General features: G+C 38.6%; 1 protein-coding gene across 1 annotated transcript in view; it reads left to right on the forward strand.

The window, feature by feature from the left end:
* Positions 1-18,188, forward strand: part of plxna1a (plexin A1a) — a 207,445-nt gene that overhangs the window by 131,472 nt on the left and 57,785 nt on the right. Inside the window, exons 10-11 of the mRNA XM_084099972.1 lie at positions 1,953-2,153; positions 15,530-15,626. Coding sequence (XP_083956098.1) covers positions 1,953-2,153; positions 15,530-15,626 — 298 coding nt within the window. The remainder of the gene's footprint in view (positions 1-1,952; positions 2,154-15,529; positions 15,627-18,188) is intronic.

Below are 18,188 nucleotides of genomic sequence, written 5' to 3' on the forward strand. Positions count from 1 at the left end.
AGCAGCGAAACCCTCACCTTTGTGTACCACACAGTAATTGAACGCTAACACAGGCTCGCTCCATTGAGGGTGGTGGTGGGGGGAAACTGCATCACAGTCTATTTATTCAGTCACAACCGAATCGAGAGCACAGCACAGTATTAATAAGGAGACTGCCGCCCGAGGCAATTAAACCTGCAGCCCAATGGAACTCTGCAGAGTCACCGATCCGCATGTGGCTTTCCCATCAGGTTTGTTTACAGAGCCCTCGCCGTGGCAGCGCTAGCTCATATCTCCGCTAGATTTTAATAACGCCGCTGGTGTTCCATACTCCTCCCATTCAATTAGAACCACAGGCAGGGTAAATAGGAAATGAGGGTAACAAGTTCAGACGCTTTATCGGGCTTTGATAGGCGAGGTCGGGGAAAGATCTACCCTGTGCCGCATCTTACGTACATCACCTGCAAATGTTTCTTTATTTTGGGGTTACACGACTTCAGCTTGATTTAATTGTAAATGTGACCTGTGATGCATCCAGTAATTTATGGTACTGAATGATTATCATATTCATGCATCACATCCATCCATCCATTGTGTATATATGTATGGTTTTCTAGGTGGTTGCTAGTTTTATGAATTTCCTATATATTTTAAGCAGATTTTATACTTTTTTTAATCTATAAAATTATTAGTGCTGGGCAATGATTAATCGCATCCAAAATAAAAATTTGTGTTTACATAATATACATATGTGTGCGTACTGTGTATAATTATTTTGTATATATAAATACACACATGCATGTATATATTTAATAAATATTTGCATGTATATACTGTATATATTTATACATAATTTATAATGTAAATAAATATAAATAATTTATATATATATAATATAATTTATATTTATAATTTATATAACTTTTTTAAAATATATAAATGCATGTGTGTGTATTTAAAATAATTATACGCACACATATATTATGTAAGCACAGACTTTTATTTTGGATGCGATTAATCGTTAAAAATGATATATATTGAAATATGACACAAACAGGTTTTGTGAGATTCACTCTACCAACTGATGCATCATGGTACCACACGTTTTTTTGTTTGTTCTCCTACTGCATCAAAGCATCAATAGAAAGGCTTATGCTTTGATGTAGTTGTATCTTCCATCATGTAGTGCTTCAGTTTTTTTGCTTAAATTTCGGGTTTTATGTGTTGTACATGAGATGTGTCTGTGACATATAAACATATAAACACACACACACAAAAGCAATTATTCTATGTAGAATCTGAAGATTTATAATATTTTCCTTGAGGAGAGGTCCTGCCGGGTAAGATCTCGTGCCTATGGTTATGCTGCTGCCTAGTTAAAGTGCACAGTTGGCATCATAACTCTGGTGCCAATGCCAAGTCTTTAAAATGGCACACGCCCTCAAAAAGCTTAATTGCATGCTCTGTGCCCTGGTTTTCCAATCTGTTGGCATGACAACGGTGGCAATGGCCTTGAAGTCCTCCTCGCATCCTTCATATCCTCGCCTTCGCCCGCTCTTGATTTAGCAGCATCACTGAAGCGGCTGCCATGTCTGAATGGCCACATTTACTCTAGTAAGATCAAAGTGTTTTTGATCTTCTTTAGATCCACCTCAGTGCTGTTATTTGAATCTATCAAAATCATAATAGCAAGTCATTATGTTTTCTGTATAGCAGTCTCAAATTATGTCTATGTGTGTGTGTCATCTTTCAAACCTCTAAACACATGACAAATATAAACGCTTTTTGTTCAATCTATTGTATGCTACAAACATGAATAAACCCTCAAAGTGACCATATGTATGATTTTCGTCTCACAGATGATAAAATGTGTGTAAATAAATCCTTTAATAACATAGAGTTCATTCACATTTGATTTAAAACATATAAAAAAGAGCATTTTCTGAAGACTATCCTCTTTTTTCATTTCGCAGGAGTGTCCCCAGATCCTGCCGTCCACTCAAATCTACATTCCCGTTGGTGTCATGAAGCCCATCACCCTGCTGGCCCGAAACCTTCCACAGCCCCAGTCTGGCCAGAGGAACTACGAGTGTATCTTCTATATCCAGGGGAAAGAGTACAGTGTCACTGCACTGCGCTTCAACAGCACCAGCATACAGTGTCAGAAGACCATGGTAAGATAAATGCTTGTTGTTTATTGTTTTGGGTAGTTTTATTTTGTTCAGTAAGGAAGCCCTTGTTTTTGCATAGCTCAGGAGATGTAATGGAGTAATTAACTATTTACATTACTGTTAAACTGTTTGGAGTCAGTAAGATTTTTGTAAAGAAATAACTCTTATTCATCAAGGGTGTATTAAATTGTGACCCTGGATCACAAAACCATAAGTCGCACGGATATACATTTGTATGGGCCAAAATTTTTCTATTATGCCAAAAATCATTAGGATATTAAGTAAAGATCATGTTCCATGAAAATATTTTCTAAATTTTCCTATTTTTGTGAGTGAATGCAGAAAAATCGCGAACATAAATGGACAACTTTAAAGACGATTTTCTCAATGTTTAGATTTTTTTGCACCCTCAGATTCCAGATTTTCAAATAGTTGTATCTCGACCAAATATTGTCTTAACAAACCGTACATCAACGGGAAGGTTATTTATTCAGCTTTCAGGTGATGTATAAATCTCAATTTCAAAAAATGGACCCATGTGACTGGTTTTGTGGTCCAGGGTCACAATTGATAAACAATAAAGGCATTTATAATGTTACAGAAGTTTTTTATTTAAAATAAATGCTGTTTAACCTTTTTTATTCATGAAAAGAATTGTCATAAAAACATTAAGCAGCTACTAAAATATTAAACAGCAACAGTTTTGACCCCAAACTTTTTATTCTTTAAATATTTCTCCTAAAATTCACTCAACATTGAATTATATTATATCATAGAATTCAATCTCAATATGAACTCAAACATCTTTAGTCACACAACATAGAATTCAGATGGATGGATGGGTAGATATATCATAGAATTATTATGTTCTGTGAATTTGAAGATACATGTTTGAGTTCATATTGAGATTTCTGACTTTTACTTTTACTTGCAGCATTTAGGAAAAGAGACACATATGAGTACTGGCATAGGAGACTTTAATTTAACCGCTTTAATTTACTCTTCATTTGATTGCATTGCTGTCTAGGAGAAACAATTGAGATGCTAATGGGATCCCATTGGGGATATTTCTTTCCATTGGAAAGAATTTCTAGCCAAACTTACTGTAGAGAGTGTTGTGTGTATTTTATGCTCACACGGGCCAGTGGACCTGCACCGCAGGCAAATGGACCGAAAGTCATTCTGACAAGCCGTGACTCGCTTAAATCCTCACATCTCTGCGAGTTGTTTAAAAGTCATTATTGGTGGAGAAACGCTAGTCCAAATAGCTGGCCATTTTCTTACAGCACTGCTGACACAAGCCTTCCCCCTCATTACCTTCTGGCCTGTCAACATTTTGTCTGCCTGTCAAAAATCCCATCAGGCACTGGGCAGGCACTGGTGGACCATTAGGGCCTGATGAAACACGTGCCACTTGTTATCGTTTTAACAGACTGCTTTGCAAAGGCAGTCATTAGTGGCAGAGAGAGGAAGCTTGGGTATTTGATGGCACCGTGACACTCCTCACCATGCCTTATTGATGGCCGTTATAGGACGCAGCCTCTTTCTCTTTTGTGTTGAGATTCCCGGTGTTACTGAGGGGGAGCTAATTACACGGCTAAGAGTTTGCACAGAGCTGTCTCGCTAAAGACTTTATCGACTGTTTGCTGTCGCAGCCGTTTCAAATCAACAGCGATTGGCGCGTCGCTGACGAGAAGCTATTCCTCTGTCTCCGCCAGCTGGAGGCATCAGCCAGAGTGATGTTAACTTTAACAGTCAACGAGAGCCAAAAACCGCCGGCTGATAAGCGACCTGTTCTCTTCGAATTTTGCAAGGAAGGGTGAAAGCGTTACAGGTGCATTTCTGAATGAGATTCTCAAATGTTTAGTTCACTTGAAATTAAAAACTGTCATTATTTGCTAGCCCTCATGTCATTCTTTCCTCTCTGGAACACGGGTGTGCCAGTCTCTCATTTCCGTGCATTTACGCTGAATGGGAACTGGAGCTTTTGAGTTTCATAAATTGACTGATAAAGTGGTCCATATGAATCATTTGCTATATGTCTTCTGAAGATAGCTTTGTGGAATGATAAGACTGAAATTTTAGTTGGTTTTCACTGTAACCAGATGATTGAATCATTAAGTTGAACTCGAGAGCCAAATCAGAATGCTTCAGTGAAACTGATTCATTGATAAGATCCAACTCAAACAATGATTCATTCATGCATTGATTCAATTGGACATTGCCACGTCTCTTGTAAACATGATTAGAGTTAGAGTTTTTTTTTTTTTTTGCTCTGTTCCTCACATGACTTCAGAAAGCTTAATATGGAGCATTTTAAATCCTTTGAACCACTTTTATGGTGCTTTTTAAGCCCCCATAATTGCATGGAAAAGAGCCGTCTTAAAAATGTTCCCTTTTGTTCTCCAAAGAATCAATTAGAAAGTTGTTTTAACTTATTTGAAACTCAGATGTTGTGGTTAAAATACTAAAAGTAACATGTTAATTTATGAAATACTTCAAAATCGGTATCATTCTATGATGTGTTGTTCTTGAACAATTATGGATAACTGTTGGTCATCTCTATCTCAGCTGAAACTCTAAGATTAGGTCCCTTACTTTGCTTTGGTCATCTGCGGTTTACGCCTGTGACGGAACCACGCCGGGACTGGTTCTGTGCTGCTGGGTATCCAGACAGCCTGTCACTCCTAATGAGAGCCGCAATTACAGCCGTGTTAAGATCCCACTGCAATTACACCATTAAATGCCAGCAATTATCAGTTACTTAGCTTGCAGTGATTTTAGCATGAGTGCTGTGTAGCCCTGCGTGAGAGTTCCATTACCAGAAGTAGGAGCATGTTTAGAATGACAGGCTTTGACATAGATCAAGAGTCACTATTGTTTTAGACATTCACAGAGTCACTCCTTACAGATTAAATGACTGTTCGTCAACAGGCTTCGGTCTGAATCGGTCCCGGAAAATTCCAAGTACTTCTGTATAAAAACGGTTTGGCTGAGGTGCCAGACGGCAGGTTGGATATGAATCACCCACCAAAAGCCCCTGCAGTTCTTTTCATTCAGTCCACAGAAAAATTTCCCCATCTGAATGATTAATTATATCTCTGACTAACGTTTTTGTTGAATTCAAAGGGATTTGAACTGTTTGCTTTGCCATAACACTGCTGTTTCTGAGAAATACCATTTTAAGGTCCCAGCGGCAGTGTTGTGAGTAACAACAATAATCTGGTTACTTTTTGCTAACATTAAAGTTATGAGTTGCTACTTTAAATTGCTTCAAAAAGAGTTTGAACATTGAAGACACACTTAGAACTATCTGAATGTTCTAACAAAATTGTTCTAGAGTTTTTCTTTGAACTGTATTTACTTTTTGAGCCATTTTTAAAAGTAATTTTAACAAAATGGTGATTTTTTTTTGTCAGTTCATGAAGTAATTTTCAGGTTCAAGATTGATAGCAAAATGATTGTTGAACACTATTGTTTTATAACTGAAAACAAATTTTTGGGAAATGTTTTGCATAAAATAATGTGTTTGTACTGCCTTTCTTCAATATTATTTTCCAATCCATTGACATTCAGGTATTTTTTAAGACTTAATAATAATATTTGGGACCACTGTATGTTGCAGGGATAAACTATTGCCAATACCAATTTGAATTTAAATGAAAATAATAATAATAATAATATTAAAAAATTGCATATCGCTACCATGACACCATATTTGGTTCAAATATTAGTTTTATTTACAAAACTATTTTACATTCTTAATGATGCTTTCAAGTGATTTTGTGTGCAAATTTGACAAAACCTCAGCTATGTACTATCTACTATAGATAATATTATCATGGTGACAGATTCGACAGAACTGGCAACAACAATGCAGAATGCATCACAGAAATGTCATAAAAATGGATGTACAAGATAAGCGCTAGATGTGTAATTGGTCACTTTTATCGTGACTTACAGAATAATATTGCAAGCAGCGTTCCTCAGCGCTGGTCGTTTGAGGTCAATCTCGTGCCAGGTAGATTGGAGGCAACAGCTGGCAGGTGGAATCCCAGGCTCACACTGGGCAGATGGCTGGCGTTGTATGATTAGGGAGGGGGAGCTGATTGTGTTTGCCTGAGATTGATCAATTCGATCCTTTGTCTCTCTGCTTAAGACAATGGAGAGACGGGTTAATAAAGCACGACGGAGTGTTGGGACGCAGAGGGAAGCGGGCAGTCCTGACTCAATCGATTGAGTAAACAAAGGATATACAGCTTAGGATGAGATGTGCTGAGAAGGAAGAACATCAGCGACATTAGCAGGTTGATACTGAGGGAGGAAGAACTGATTTTCTGATTTTCAAACTCTGTTTGGTTTGTTCTTATATCCAGTTGTCTGCAGATGTATTCAGATAGCCATGAATTTTCTCAAAGTGTGTATCTGAAGAGATGCAGTACTGGACAAAAGTGATGCCAAATGCATGAGAGGGATTGAAACGGATGCAGCAGGTTCAATTTTCCCCACAGTTTTATTGAATTAATTTGGATACAAATATGATATTCTGATGAATCACAATGATATATGTATCACAAGTCCATTTATTTTTATTTTGGGATACAAATACTGGATGGAAATACTAAGATGCAGATAAAAATTAACAATAATAATGTTTTATGTGTTAACATTAGTTAACACAATGCCTAACAGGAACTAACAATGAACAATACTTTTACTGCATTTATTAATCTTGGACTAATGCTCATTTCTACACATACCACTATTACATATACTAGTACATTTGTAACATTTTAGTTATATAAATGAACTGTGATAGAAAATAAATGAACAGGAAAGAGTATATAAATTAATATTATCCGAGATTATTAAATCCTGTATTAAAAAAATGTTTTGATTTGCGATTTGTTGGTGTGAAAATGTTAAATATTGTCATCATTTACTCACCTTCAATTGAAGGTTTTTTTTTTTTTTTTTTGTCCATTCAATATATTGTTTTGGACCCCATTGACTTTCATTGACAAAAACAGTTGAAACTCTCTTTTGCAATCTACAGAAGATCATACAGTCATACAGGTTTGAAACGACATGAGGGTTAAAAAATGGTAACATTATGTTTTTTGGGTAACCCTTTAAGACTTTAAGACCAATATGCATGTTTGTGAGAGGGATGTGTAGTCAGTTCAGTCAGTGTAAACGCAAGAAGGCTCACAGATTGTGCTCTGGCACCAGCACAAGTTTGGTGGAAAAGATGTAAAAGAGAGGAAATCAAATGAAGGAGTGAAGATGGGTGTATAAAAGACAAGACAAGAGACCTAAAGTTGCTCTCCTCCACAGAGCCCTCTCTCTGAGCGCCACAGCTCAGGACCCAGGAGATGAACAGAACAGGCTGATGGTATCAGACTCTGCTTTACAACATTACCTTCAGCTCAGATAAATGACCGGAGAGAGAGAACGAGAGACTGACAGAGAAAACACAATGATGGAAAGGAATAGAGGGGGGAAAGGGAAGAAAAATCTCATCCAGAATCTCCTCTATGCCGTCTACAGCAAAATGAGGACTATCGGGAGAGTTTGATAGGATCCAATTAAAAGCCGTCATAGATAACATGATGATGAATTGCAGCCGTGCAGCAGAGAGAAGCTTTGCTTCAGACTCAACACACCAGTTCCTCCCCAAACACTTTGAGGGAGGAAAAAAAAGATAGGAAGGAAGGAGGGAAAATGAGCTCGGGAGGAGAAGGGTCATCATTTTTGAGGAAGGGAGCGGGAAGCAGCTTTCGAATGTTGGGGCGAGAGGGAGAGGTGAATAGCTGGAGGAGTCTCAGTTGCTTCCCACAGCGGGGTTAAGAGTGTGTCACACGCTCCTGTGGAGCCGAGCTCCTGCTAGGAAGAAGATTCACCACGAGCTCAGAGCTGAATTCAAGAGCTACAGCACTTGACAAAATGACTCGTCGCAAAAAACGACACAGCAGTTGCACCAATAAAACAACTCTGCATAATGAGCTACAAATACATAATGACAGCTTCTTTTTTTCTTCTTCTTCCAAATTAGTCAAGTGTCACTAGTACTTGGAATTAGTGATTTCAACAAACCACTAACAATAAGTATTACATTTACATACGTAACTTTTCCCACACAATCTGTGCAATTTCATAAACATAAAAAGTATTATGCAATCAATAAGACATTTCTCCTTATGTATAACCTTTTTGACATAAAGAGTAATATACAAAAATGATTTATGATTATGTTTATAACTGCCTTTTTGACCTTATTGACAATTAACATGCCGTACTATAGGACCAAAATAGTAGATTGAATGTTGCATGTGTTTGTGTTAGGTTTCTGTATGTATGTATGTGTGTGTGCGTGCGCTCGTGTGTGTTACACCCCTCCCGATGTGCTGATGTGTTATTTTTACCCCGGCGCACAGGTATGCTATCAAAATGACTAATTATATAAGACTGACCCACACAAAAGGCGGCGTTTTTTCTTCCCTCCCTCCTCACATTCCAGCAGCTGGTCTGTTTTGTTAACATCGGCACTTTCCAGCCCCACGGACCCGGAATCTCCTGCCTCACCCGCACGTATCCGTACGCTCCCTCCTTCCCTCCATCCCCCTGATCAATGGGCTTGCCAGCAGAGGACGGGCGCAGGCTGGGGAGATGCCCAGTGTGTGTCTCTATTTCTGGCCTCCATTCATTTTCCCCTGTGAGGGTAATTATGCATTTTGGGCATGCAGGTGGAGAGAGAAAGAAAGAGGACCTATACAACTCATATGTTACTCTATTCTCAGACTATTGTACATGCACAACTGCTTACAAGTTTCAGGTACTATAACTGGAGTCATACTAAGTGGAGTTCTTGTCGTCTTTTATCATGTTCAGAAGTTAGTTTAATGCTTTCTTATTCTCTTTTAAGGTCAGTGCGTAGTTCCAGCCCGCCTTCTGCAAAGTTGTTTTACTTTCACTCTTGTACGAGCAATTTTTTTATTTGAATTACTTTTTGGTGGGGATTTTTTTTTTCCTTTCCGTTTACGATGACTGTCTGATAAGTGGCAAAATGCCTTAAAAAAGATGCTGCTGAATTTGCATGAAAGTGATTGATAAAATGTTCTGTCTGTCAAGAACAATCAGATTTACTTGAAGCAAACTTTTATCACTTGACACTTATTGTGTTCATCCTGGTCATATATTACATCAAAATGAAAAGGAAAAATCAGCTTGAAAGCGGTTTGTCGGCTGCACATCTATGATGTGAATCTCCCATTCCATCACATGCTAAAAGTGCTCTGTTGGATTGAGATCTGGTGACCGAGGAGGCCATTTGAGAATAGTGAACTCATTGTCATGTTCAAGAAACCAGTTTGAGATGATTTGAGCTTTGTGATATGGTGCATTATCCTGCCGCTAGTAGCCATCAGAAGATGGGTATGCTGTGGTCATAAAGCGATGGACATGGTCAGCAACAATACTCAGGTAGGATGTGGAGTTTAAACGATGCTCAATTGGTACCCAAAGTGTGCCAAGAAGATATCCTCCACACCATTACGCCACCAGCAGCCTGAACCCTTGATACAAGGCAGGATGGAGCCATGCTTTCATGTTGTTCACGCCAAATTCTGACCCTACCATCCGAATGTCGCAGCAGAAATCGAGACTTATCAGACCAGGCAACATTTTTTCCAATCCTTTATTTTCCCATTTTTGGTGAGTCCTCCTGTTTCCTGTTCTTATCTGAGTGGCACCCCGTGTGTCTTCTGCTCCTGTAGCTCCTCTGCTTCAAGGTTTGAAGTGTTGTGCGTTCAGAGATGCGCTTCTGCACACCTCGGTTGTAACGAGTGCTTATTTGATTTACTGTTGCCTTTCTGTCAGCTCAGACCAGTCTGGTCATTCTCCTCTGAACTCTGGCATCAACGAGACATTTTCGCCCACAGAACTGCTGCTCACTGGATATTTTCTCTTTTTTGAACCTTCTCTGTAAACCCTAGAGATGGTTGTGTGTGAAAATCCCAGTAGATCAGCAGTTTCTGAAAAACTCAGTTCAGCCAGTCCAGCACTAATAACCATGCCATTCAAAGTCACTTAAATCACCTTTCTTCCCCATTCTGATGAACTTCAGCAGATCGTCTTGACTGTCTCAAATATGTTTTTATAACAGTAAATCTCTTTTCACGTAACCATAATGTTAAATTGTGCCATGCTTATTAAAAAAAAAAAAAAAAACAATGAAAAAAAATATATAGACCCACTTTATTGAAAACGTCAGAAAATTGCATCTAATCCACTTCGTCTGTGATAAACTACGCAAACACAGCAAAAGTGTCCGACTTGACGGCCCTGTTTTCAATTCCGCCCCCGATTGCAAGCAGAAAATCTCACTGCTCGGTCTGAGCAGCGCCACATGAAGTCATATCACCAATAAGAATATAATGATTTTTTTTTTTTTTTTTAAATAAAATGTCCAGGCGCATTATGGTAATGAGACTTGGGGGAGAATGTATGTAATTGTCATGAAAATGTCACTGTGCAGAATATAGACTTTTATAGGTTACAGGTTTAAATTCATTCATTCTCTTTTTCTGAGATGAAATGCGACCAGCATATTTTATTTTGAGATTTTTAGCACATTTTTTATTCCGAAAACACATCATAACCATGTCATGGTGTGGGCGTAGTGATCACAAAGACAATAATGTATAGAGTAAGTCACAGTCTAGGAGACATTGACATTTATCAACACCTGCCATGTCAGCTCAGCACCTGAGGGGCTTTTTTTTTTTTAAAGACCTGTGTGTGTGAGGTTTGGCGCGTATGGAATAAGTTGCCGGATCATGGTTATTCTTAATTGGGTCATGTGCGTGTTTCTCCTCACCTTGTGTTGGAGGCCTCCATCGGCCTCATGGGAACTCACACTTGCACAAGCAATTAATTACTCTCCGCCATGTCTCCATGATGACCACGGGCTGAATAATGAGCGTTATTATTCATCCAGTCTCAAGTAGACGCCGAGCTCCTCCCCGAGCTCCTCTCACGCTGCCCTCTCTCACCAAACAGAGGCCGTTGTTTTCCTCCACCTTTTCCATAAATGCTGCGTGTGACCTTTTTGTAAAGAACAATGCACCATTTAGTTGTTTCCAGACATTTTGTGGTCACCAAAAGTCACGTGACCTCAGTCGCATGATGTTACCGCAACGATTAGCATCGAATATGCCGATTGTTTGACTGAGGTGAGAGCGTAGTGTAATGTCAAAGGCATGTTAATGATGATATGAATAAATCATAGCTGTGTTTTCGGACGGCCCTCGGAGAACAGCGACGACCGTTGTAAAGACGCGACGTATGTGTGGGAGGACAGCTGGAGCTCTTTAAAGTTTAATGGAGCTGGGGCGCTGGTGAGGAGACGTAGGCAGGAGGAGTGTGAGGGTTCACATGTCTGCTTAGGGAAGAATGTGTGTTTGTAAGCGTGGAGGTCATCTGCGGTCTGCGTGGAGGATGTGTTTGATCAAATTGGAGCTTTGAGAGAAGCTGCCAATGATTAGTTGTCAAAAGAAAGGCCTTGTGACTCGAGGGTGTTTAGCGGTTTACCCTTGACCTTGTGCCTTTCAAAGAGTCGTCAACTGACTCTTTGGCTTTGTTCAGACAAGCAGCAAACATCTGATTTATTTATTTATATTTTGCCGTGTCCGACTCAATTCTGTTTAGATGTTTGTAACTAACCACGGCAATTCTTATTTTTAAAAACTGTTCACATTTATTTATATAGTTTGAAATCAGATTAAAACCAAATCGGTTTACAGTAGTCGTTTGTAATCTGAACCAGCCACATTAAATCTGATCACATTCACATGGGATTTAAAATCTGATTAAAATATGTTTTTCAGATATACGTTTCAGTTTCAATTGCACTTCCGTTCAAAAGTTTGGGGTCAGTATTTTATTTTTATTTTTACATAGAAATACTTTTATTTTGAAAGAATGCATTCAAATTATCAAAAGTGACAGTAAACACATTTATATTATTACAAAAGATTTCTATTTCTACATCTTTGTTTTCTATTTCAAATAAATGGTGTTTTTTTTAATATGTTCTATTCATCAAAGAATCCTGAAAAAAAATGATCATGGTTTTCTCAAAAATATTAAGCAGCACAACAGTTTTCAACATTTATAATGTTTCTTGAGCAGCAAATCAGCATATTAGAATTATTTCTGAAGGATCATGTGACACTGAAGTAATTATGCTGAAATAATGCTGAAAATGTAGCTTTGCCATTACATTTTAAAATATATTAAAATAGAAAACAATTATTTTAAATTGTAATAATATTTCTGTTTTTAATGTATTTTTGATCAAATATATGCAGTCTTGGTGAGCATAAAAGACATATTTCCAAAAACATTTATAAAAAAACACACCAACCCCAAACGTTTAAACATTAGTGTATGTTCAGATGCGACATTATTAATCTATTAAATGGTGAATGAGTGAACATGAGTGGTTTGAGAGGCGGTGTTTGCATGAATGTGTCAATAGTGCTGTAATCCCTCTGATGCTTATGTTGTCTGATGCTCTTCGGGAGTTCATCATGGTGAGATGTCATGATGGACGTGAGCAAAGGCAATTTTCAGTTTTCCGTCCTTGCTTTCCAAAGTGACAGCTACTCAGTTATAGTAGAAGTAAGACTCTCGCTGTCGCGCTGACACTTAAATCAGTACTGCAGCAACCGATGTGGATATACCGGATATTGACTGCACTGTCAGAACAAACGGACCTGATTTCATCACTTGCAGCATGACAGACGGGTAAAGTCATAAATATCAGATAAAAAAAAAATAAAAAAAAAATAAAAAAACCTGATTTATGTGCAATGTGAACAAAACCTATGCTCACTGTACTTGTTAATCTTCGCTTTAACGTTTGTTTTGTTGCGCTACATTTTATAAACATTGACAATGGATAAATCACCTCAGAACTAATGTGAACAAACAAGTGTCTATGACAAAGACTGTTTCACTCACTCAGTATGTATTTTTAATCATGTTAAAATGGTGTGTAATATTGTTTATTAAAGTTTACTTATGTACTTATCCATTTCGTTGTGAGTGCAGTGCGTTTGCAGAGAGACTCCGCCCACACGTTCTTCTGATTGGCTGTGGTCTTTGATTGATTTGGTCATGTCTCATAGTCGCGTCGCAACTGGATTGGACAAATTGCTTGTCGCTGAAATCTAATCACATCGCTTCTGGTTTTAAGAGTCTAAAACAGCTAAAATATGTGTTATGAGCCCTTTTTTTGGTTATGTGTCTATTCAGAATGACTTATGAGCAGCAACCTATTTATTTTGGTATGTCATGTTCCAAAATCCAACAATTCCTTTAATACACTCAACAAGAGGTTGCCGCTTTGAAACGGTTTCTGCACAAAAACTGTTTTGATGTTACATACAAACACATTTGAAAGGCACTGCAAAACTGGCTTGCCATGTATTTTGTATGTTCAAGTCTCAATGGTCAACTATTGTGTGTGTGTTTGCACACGTGTGTGTATGTTGGAGACAGTTGAAGCCAAATGAGATGTGTCAGAAAGCAAATTGGAAATGCCAATTTCACTTAAGTCCCAGCAACACGCTCCACGCCTAAACTCCGCCACTTGTTTCATGTGTAAATGAATGGCTTCCGCTCTGTAATTTAGATTTTTGGAGCGCTCCCACATGCCCTCATTCTATTCCGCCCCGTTTCCGTCTCCCCTCAGCTCATCCAGAAACGGCCAGGGTGCGCACAGACAAATCACATTTCTCTCTGCGCACTGGTTCTGAGTCAGTAGCTTTGCTTGAAGAGACGGTTTCTGATACTAGAAGCTCGCCTGTAAATGTGCTGAATGTCTCCTGCTGTTTATCAGTGCTTGTAAGGAGTGTGTGTGAATGAGAGGGGCCGTAGAGAGGAGGCTGCTGTCAGGGTGGAGTGTTTTCACCTCCCCCCATATTGATCTGACAGTCTCACAATTGCGTGATGAGAATCCTGACTTGTCTCTCCTTCGCTGTCCGTCTCACTCCGTTGCTCTCTCCGTTTTATCCGTCTCACTCTCTTTCTCGCTCTCTCTCTCAAGGATACACTTTTAAATGGCAAGATTTGCATGGAGCGAGATAAGCCGGCATGTTTCATTCATTCGCTGCCATTTCAGCAGGGCTGAGCTCGAGCTGTGCACCGGAACACGGTTTGCGTGCGTTTTTCTGAACGCTCTTCATCCCGGCGGTCTCCGGTTGCATGTCAGGATCAGTGCAGTAAAACACTGATGTGCTGCACAAAGGGTTGAGCTGCGTGGGTTATGGGAATCGGAAAATGTTGCGAGCCAGATTCAAATTCTCATTTCCTGAGCTTGAATGTGTTCAGCAGTATTGATATTTTGGCCATTTTTGTCTCTTTATTAATTGGAGAGAGGACAGGAAATTAGTTGCGAGCCAGATTCAAACTCCAATTTTCTACATGAACACCACAGCTGAATGTTGACAGCATTTTTTTGTTGTTGGTTATTTTGAGTCTTTTTGTCCTTAGTAGAGAGAAAACATGAAATTATGACTAGAAATAGGAATAATTGGTTCAGAAATAAAGGTCAGATTCAAAACTGTATTTCCTGCATATTAAGCACCATAGTGCAATGGCATTTTTTTGTTTGTTGTTGTTGTCTTTTTAGCAGATTTTATCAACACAAGAACAGGAAAAGATAGTGAGAAGTGGAGGAAATCGTAATCGAAAAATGTTGCAAGCTAAATTCAAGCTCTTATTTTCTGCATAAACACTACAGTTGACTGTGTCCAGCAATTGTCTGTTTAGTAGAGAGTGGACATGAAATTATGGCAAAAAATAAAGGGGAAAAAAGTCAGGTTTTAAAATGTATTTCCCGCATAAACACTACAGCACAATGTGTCTTTTTGGTAGATGGAAAGACAATAGATAGAGGACAGGAAGTAATAGTGAGAAGTGAGGGTAATGGGATCGAGTAATGTCAAGAGCCTGATTTCCAACAGGGTTTTTTTTTGTGTCTATTTTTTTGTTGTTGGATCAGATCTGAAAATGTTGTTCAATGTGTCATTTAATAGTTTTTTTGGTGCCTTTTTGTCTTTTTGGTGGATTAGCCACACTTTAGAGACAGAAAATTATGGTGATAAGCAGTTCAAAACCCATATTTTCCACATGATGATTGCTGAACACCCATGTAAAACATAACCTTTTTGTGATCCATTGCTTTAATCGATGACAGGAATTTTAGTTGATGGAGGCTGGTATAATACAAACAGTCAGAAAACATCTATTACCAAGTGTGATGAATAGCATGGAGTCATATCTATCTTTCGTTTTTCTTTCTCTCTCTGCAGTATGATTATGAAGGAAATGACATCAGTGACCTGCCGGTGGACCTATCAGTTGTGTGGAATGGAGATTTCGTCATTGACAACCCCTACCATATCCAAGGTAAACCTCGCCTCAGTCTGACACATCCGTTTCTCTGTAGTCACTCTTTTTGTATTATCCACCCCTCTGTGAAGATGAATTAGGGCCGTTTTATGCTTGGCTGCATGTCAGGCCTCACTGCTCTCCATACAGCTTATCTGGTCCTTCCTGAGCTGTGACTGTAGCTCGCTGCCGCTAAACAATGAGAAACCGTGTGAAACCCTCATTCAGAAAGAATGAAAAGGGTGTCAGTCGAGAAAGTGTGGTTATGGGTTGACATCCCCGTCTCGATGGCTCAGCCTGACTCCTCATATACCTCAAAATGAGCACTTTGGTCATTTTGGGTCGAGTCCAGGTCCATTTGCTGCTAATATTTCAAGTGTCAGGCTGGTAAGCAGCTATTTAGAGCGCTGAGTGAATGGTGACTCTGGAGGGCCATCCAATAGATCGCCACACCTGGGCCAAATGTAGCTCTCAGCGCCTTGAGTGATGGTAACGAGTGCCACGCTTTTCCGTTCTTCTTTTTCCCATCTCTTCGCTGTCAACAAAATCTGAAAAATGCTATTGTACACAGAGATAGGAAGGCATTAAGACGGACCCAGATCCAATGTTTGTGTAACATCCTGTCTACTAAGATGCCTTCATATGGTCGTTTTCAAAAGGTAGAATTGATGAATGCTTCACTTTGGTTGGGTGCAGTCAGGGGCGGCCTTAAGCATCTGGGGGCCCGTTTCAATAACTAATATGGGGCCCTGCCCACATAAAATGTAAACATGAGCAGAAAAAGCAAGGATTCTTGTTGGTTTGCATCATATTATTTTATTACGCGCACTTTCAGCTTCATGAACAGGCATGTACGTTTCATTTCCTATTCAAATTATTTCCCTGCTCAAAAAACAACAACAACGTTTTAACCTTACGGAAAAAAGGCAAAGTATAAACACATAAACTACCGGTATTTATTTACTTCAGATCACCGTTCGCGGGGGCGGTAAACGTCGCCTTGGTAACCGCGGCGCGACTCAAGTTCGACCAATCAGAGACGTCAGTGTTTTGCTTAGAATTATGGGTAGTGTAGTATTTCTCCAGAAGATCGTAAATAACAAGGTTTATTTTTATACTTTGTGGCTTTTATAGGAGCAGAAACTTTCGTTTCACAACCTCGTAGCTCGTGGTCAATCTAACTTGGATGGTTTAGGGGTCTCCAACCTTTTTTAGCTACTTTTTAAAAATGAAAGTGGCCGAGAGCTATATGCAATAATTAAATCTCTTAAATAATGTCTCATAACTCTCATATTAACAACTATGCTAACTGTTTTAGACCTAAACGAGTTATTGTAGGCCTATATATGTCACCCTTAATTGACATCAAAAAAAATATTATACTGTAAAAACACATAATTATTGTTGATTTTATAGTGCATCATAACTAGAGATGAAATGGTATGAAAATGTAATTTCATGATTATAGTGACCAAAATGAGCATGGTTATCACATAATCCTGTTCAAAAAGTACTAATACTATACACAATAAAATCAATTCACCAAGTTTTATGTCGAAAACCAGCAAATAACAAATAAACTTACCATCAATATGCACTTTTTGTTTACATAAACATTAAAATAGTAACATTAAAAATGATGGCCAAATTTGAAAGGAGTGTCTTGCAACATGCTATCTACTAACATGTACAAGTTCAAATAAAGTTTTGACAAAAAAGTTTTTATAAAAAGATAAACCTCGCATATTTCAGCCTTTAAATCATTTTTATAAAAAGAATGATTCAAAAAAGACAAAATACTGACATTTACAATGCACATTAGCTTATCTTTTATTATTAATAGTAAAATTCGGTCCGATTTTCCCGTGGCGTCTGTCGTAGCCTACCATGCGCTCTCCACAACGACAGAGAAGTTTTAATAGCTAATGGATTTCCACTACCGATAAACGCTTGCTGTAGCTCTGCTAGAAGATTTATTTACAGAGAATAAAAAAACACCCGTAGTTTGGGTGCACCCCCATCCATTGACTCGTTGCGCCTGGAAAAAATGAGCGCGTCGCTTCAATTATTTGAAATAACGAACTTGAGCGCGCAAAAGACGCGATATGTGAACGGCCCTTGGCGAGCTACCTCCAATCAGGCCACGAGCTACTCTCGCGAGTGACGTGTTGGAGACCACTTTAGACATTATGTCTGAAAATAAATATCCTAGGGAGAAAATGAATGGGATTTTCCTGTTCTGTTGGGGGCCCCCTTGGAGGGCGGGGCCCGTTTCAATTGAAACGGGTGAAACATAGGTAAGGCCGCCTCTGGGTGCAGTACAAGTAAATTGATTCATAAATGTCATTTCTTTTTATGATTACTTGTCTATACTCTACTGTTCAATAGTTTGAGGTCAGTAAGAATGCATTAAAGTGATCAAACGTGACAGACATTTATACAGTTACAAAAGATTTATATATTTTTTTTAAATGCTGTTCTTTTGAGCTTTGTATTATCAATAAATCAGTTAAAAAAATATTAAGCAGCAAAACTGTTTTCAACATTAATCATAATAATATAATATTTATTTATAATTCA

The sequence above is a fragment of the Abramis brama genome, assembly GCF_963993115.1.
Source record: "Abramis brama genome assembly, chromosome: 22".
Taxonomy (NCBI): Eukaryota; Metazoa; Chordata; class Actinopteri; order Cypriniformes; family Leuciscidae; genus Abramis; species Abramis brama.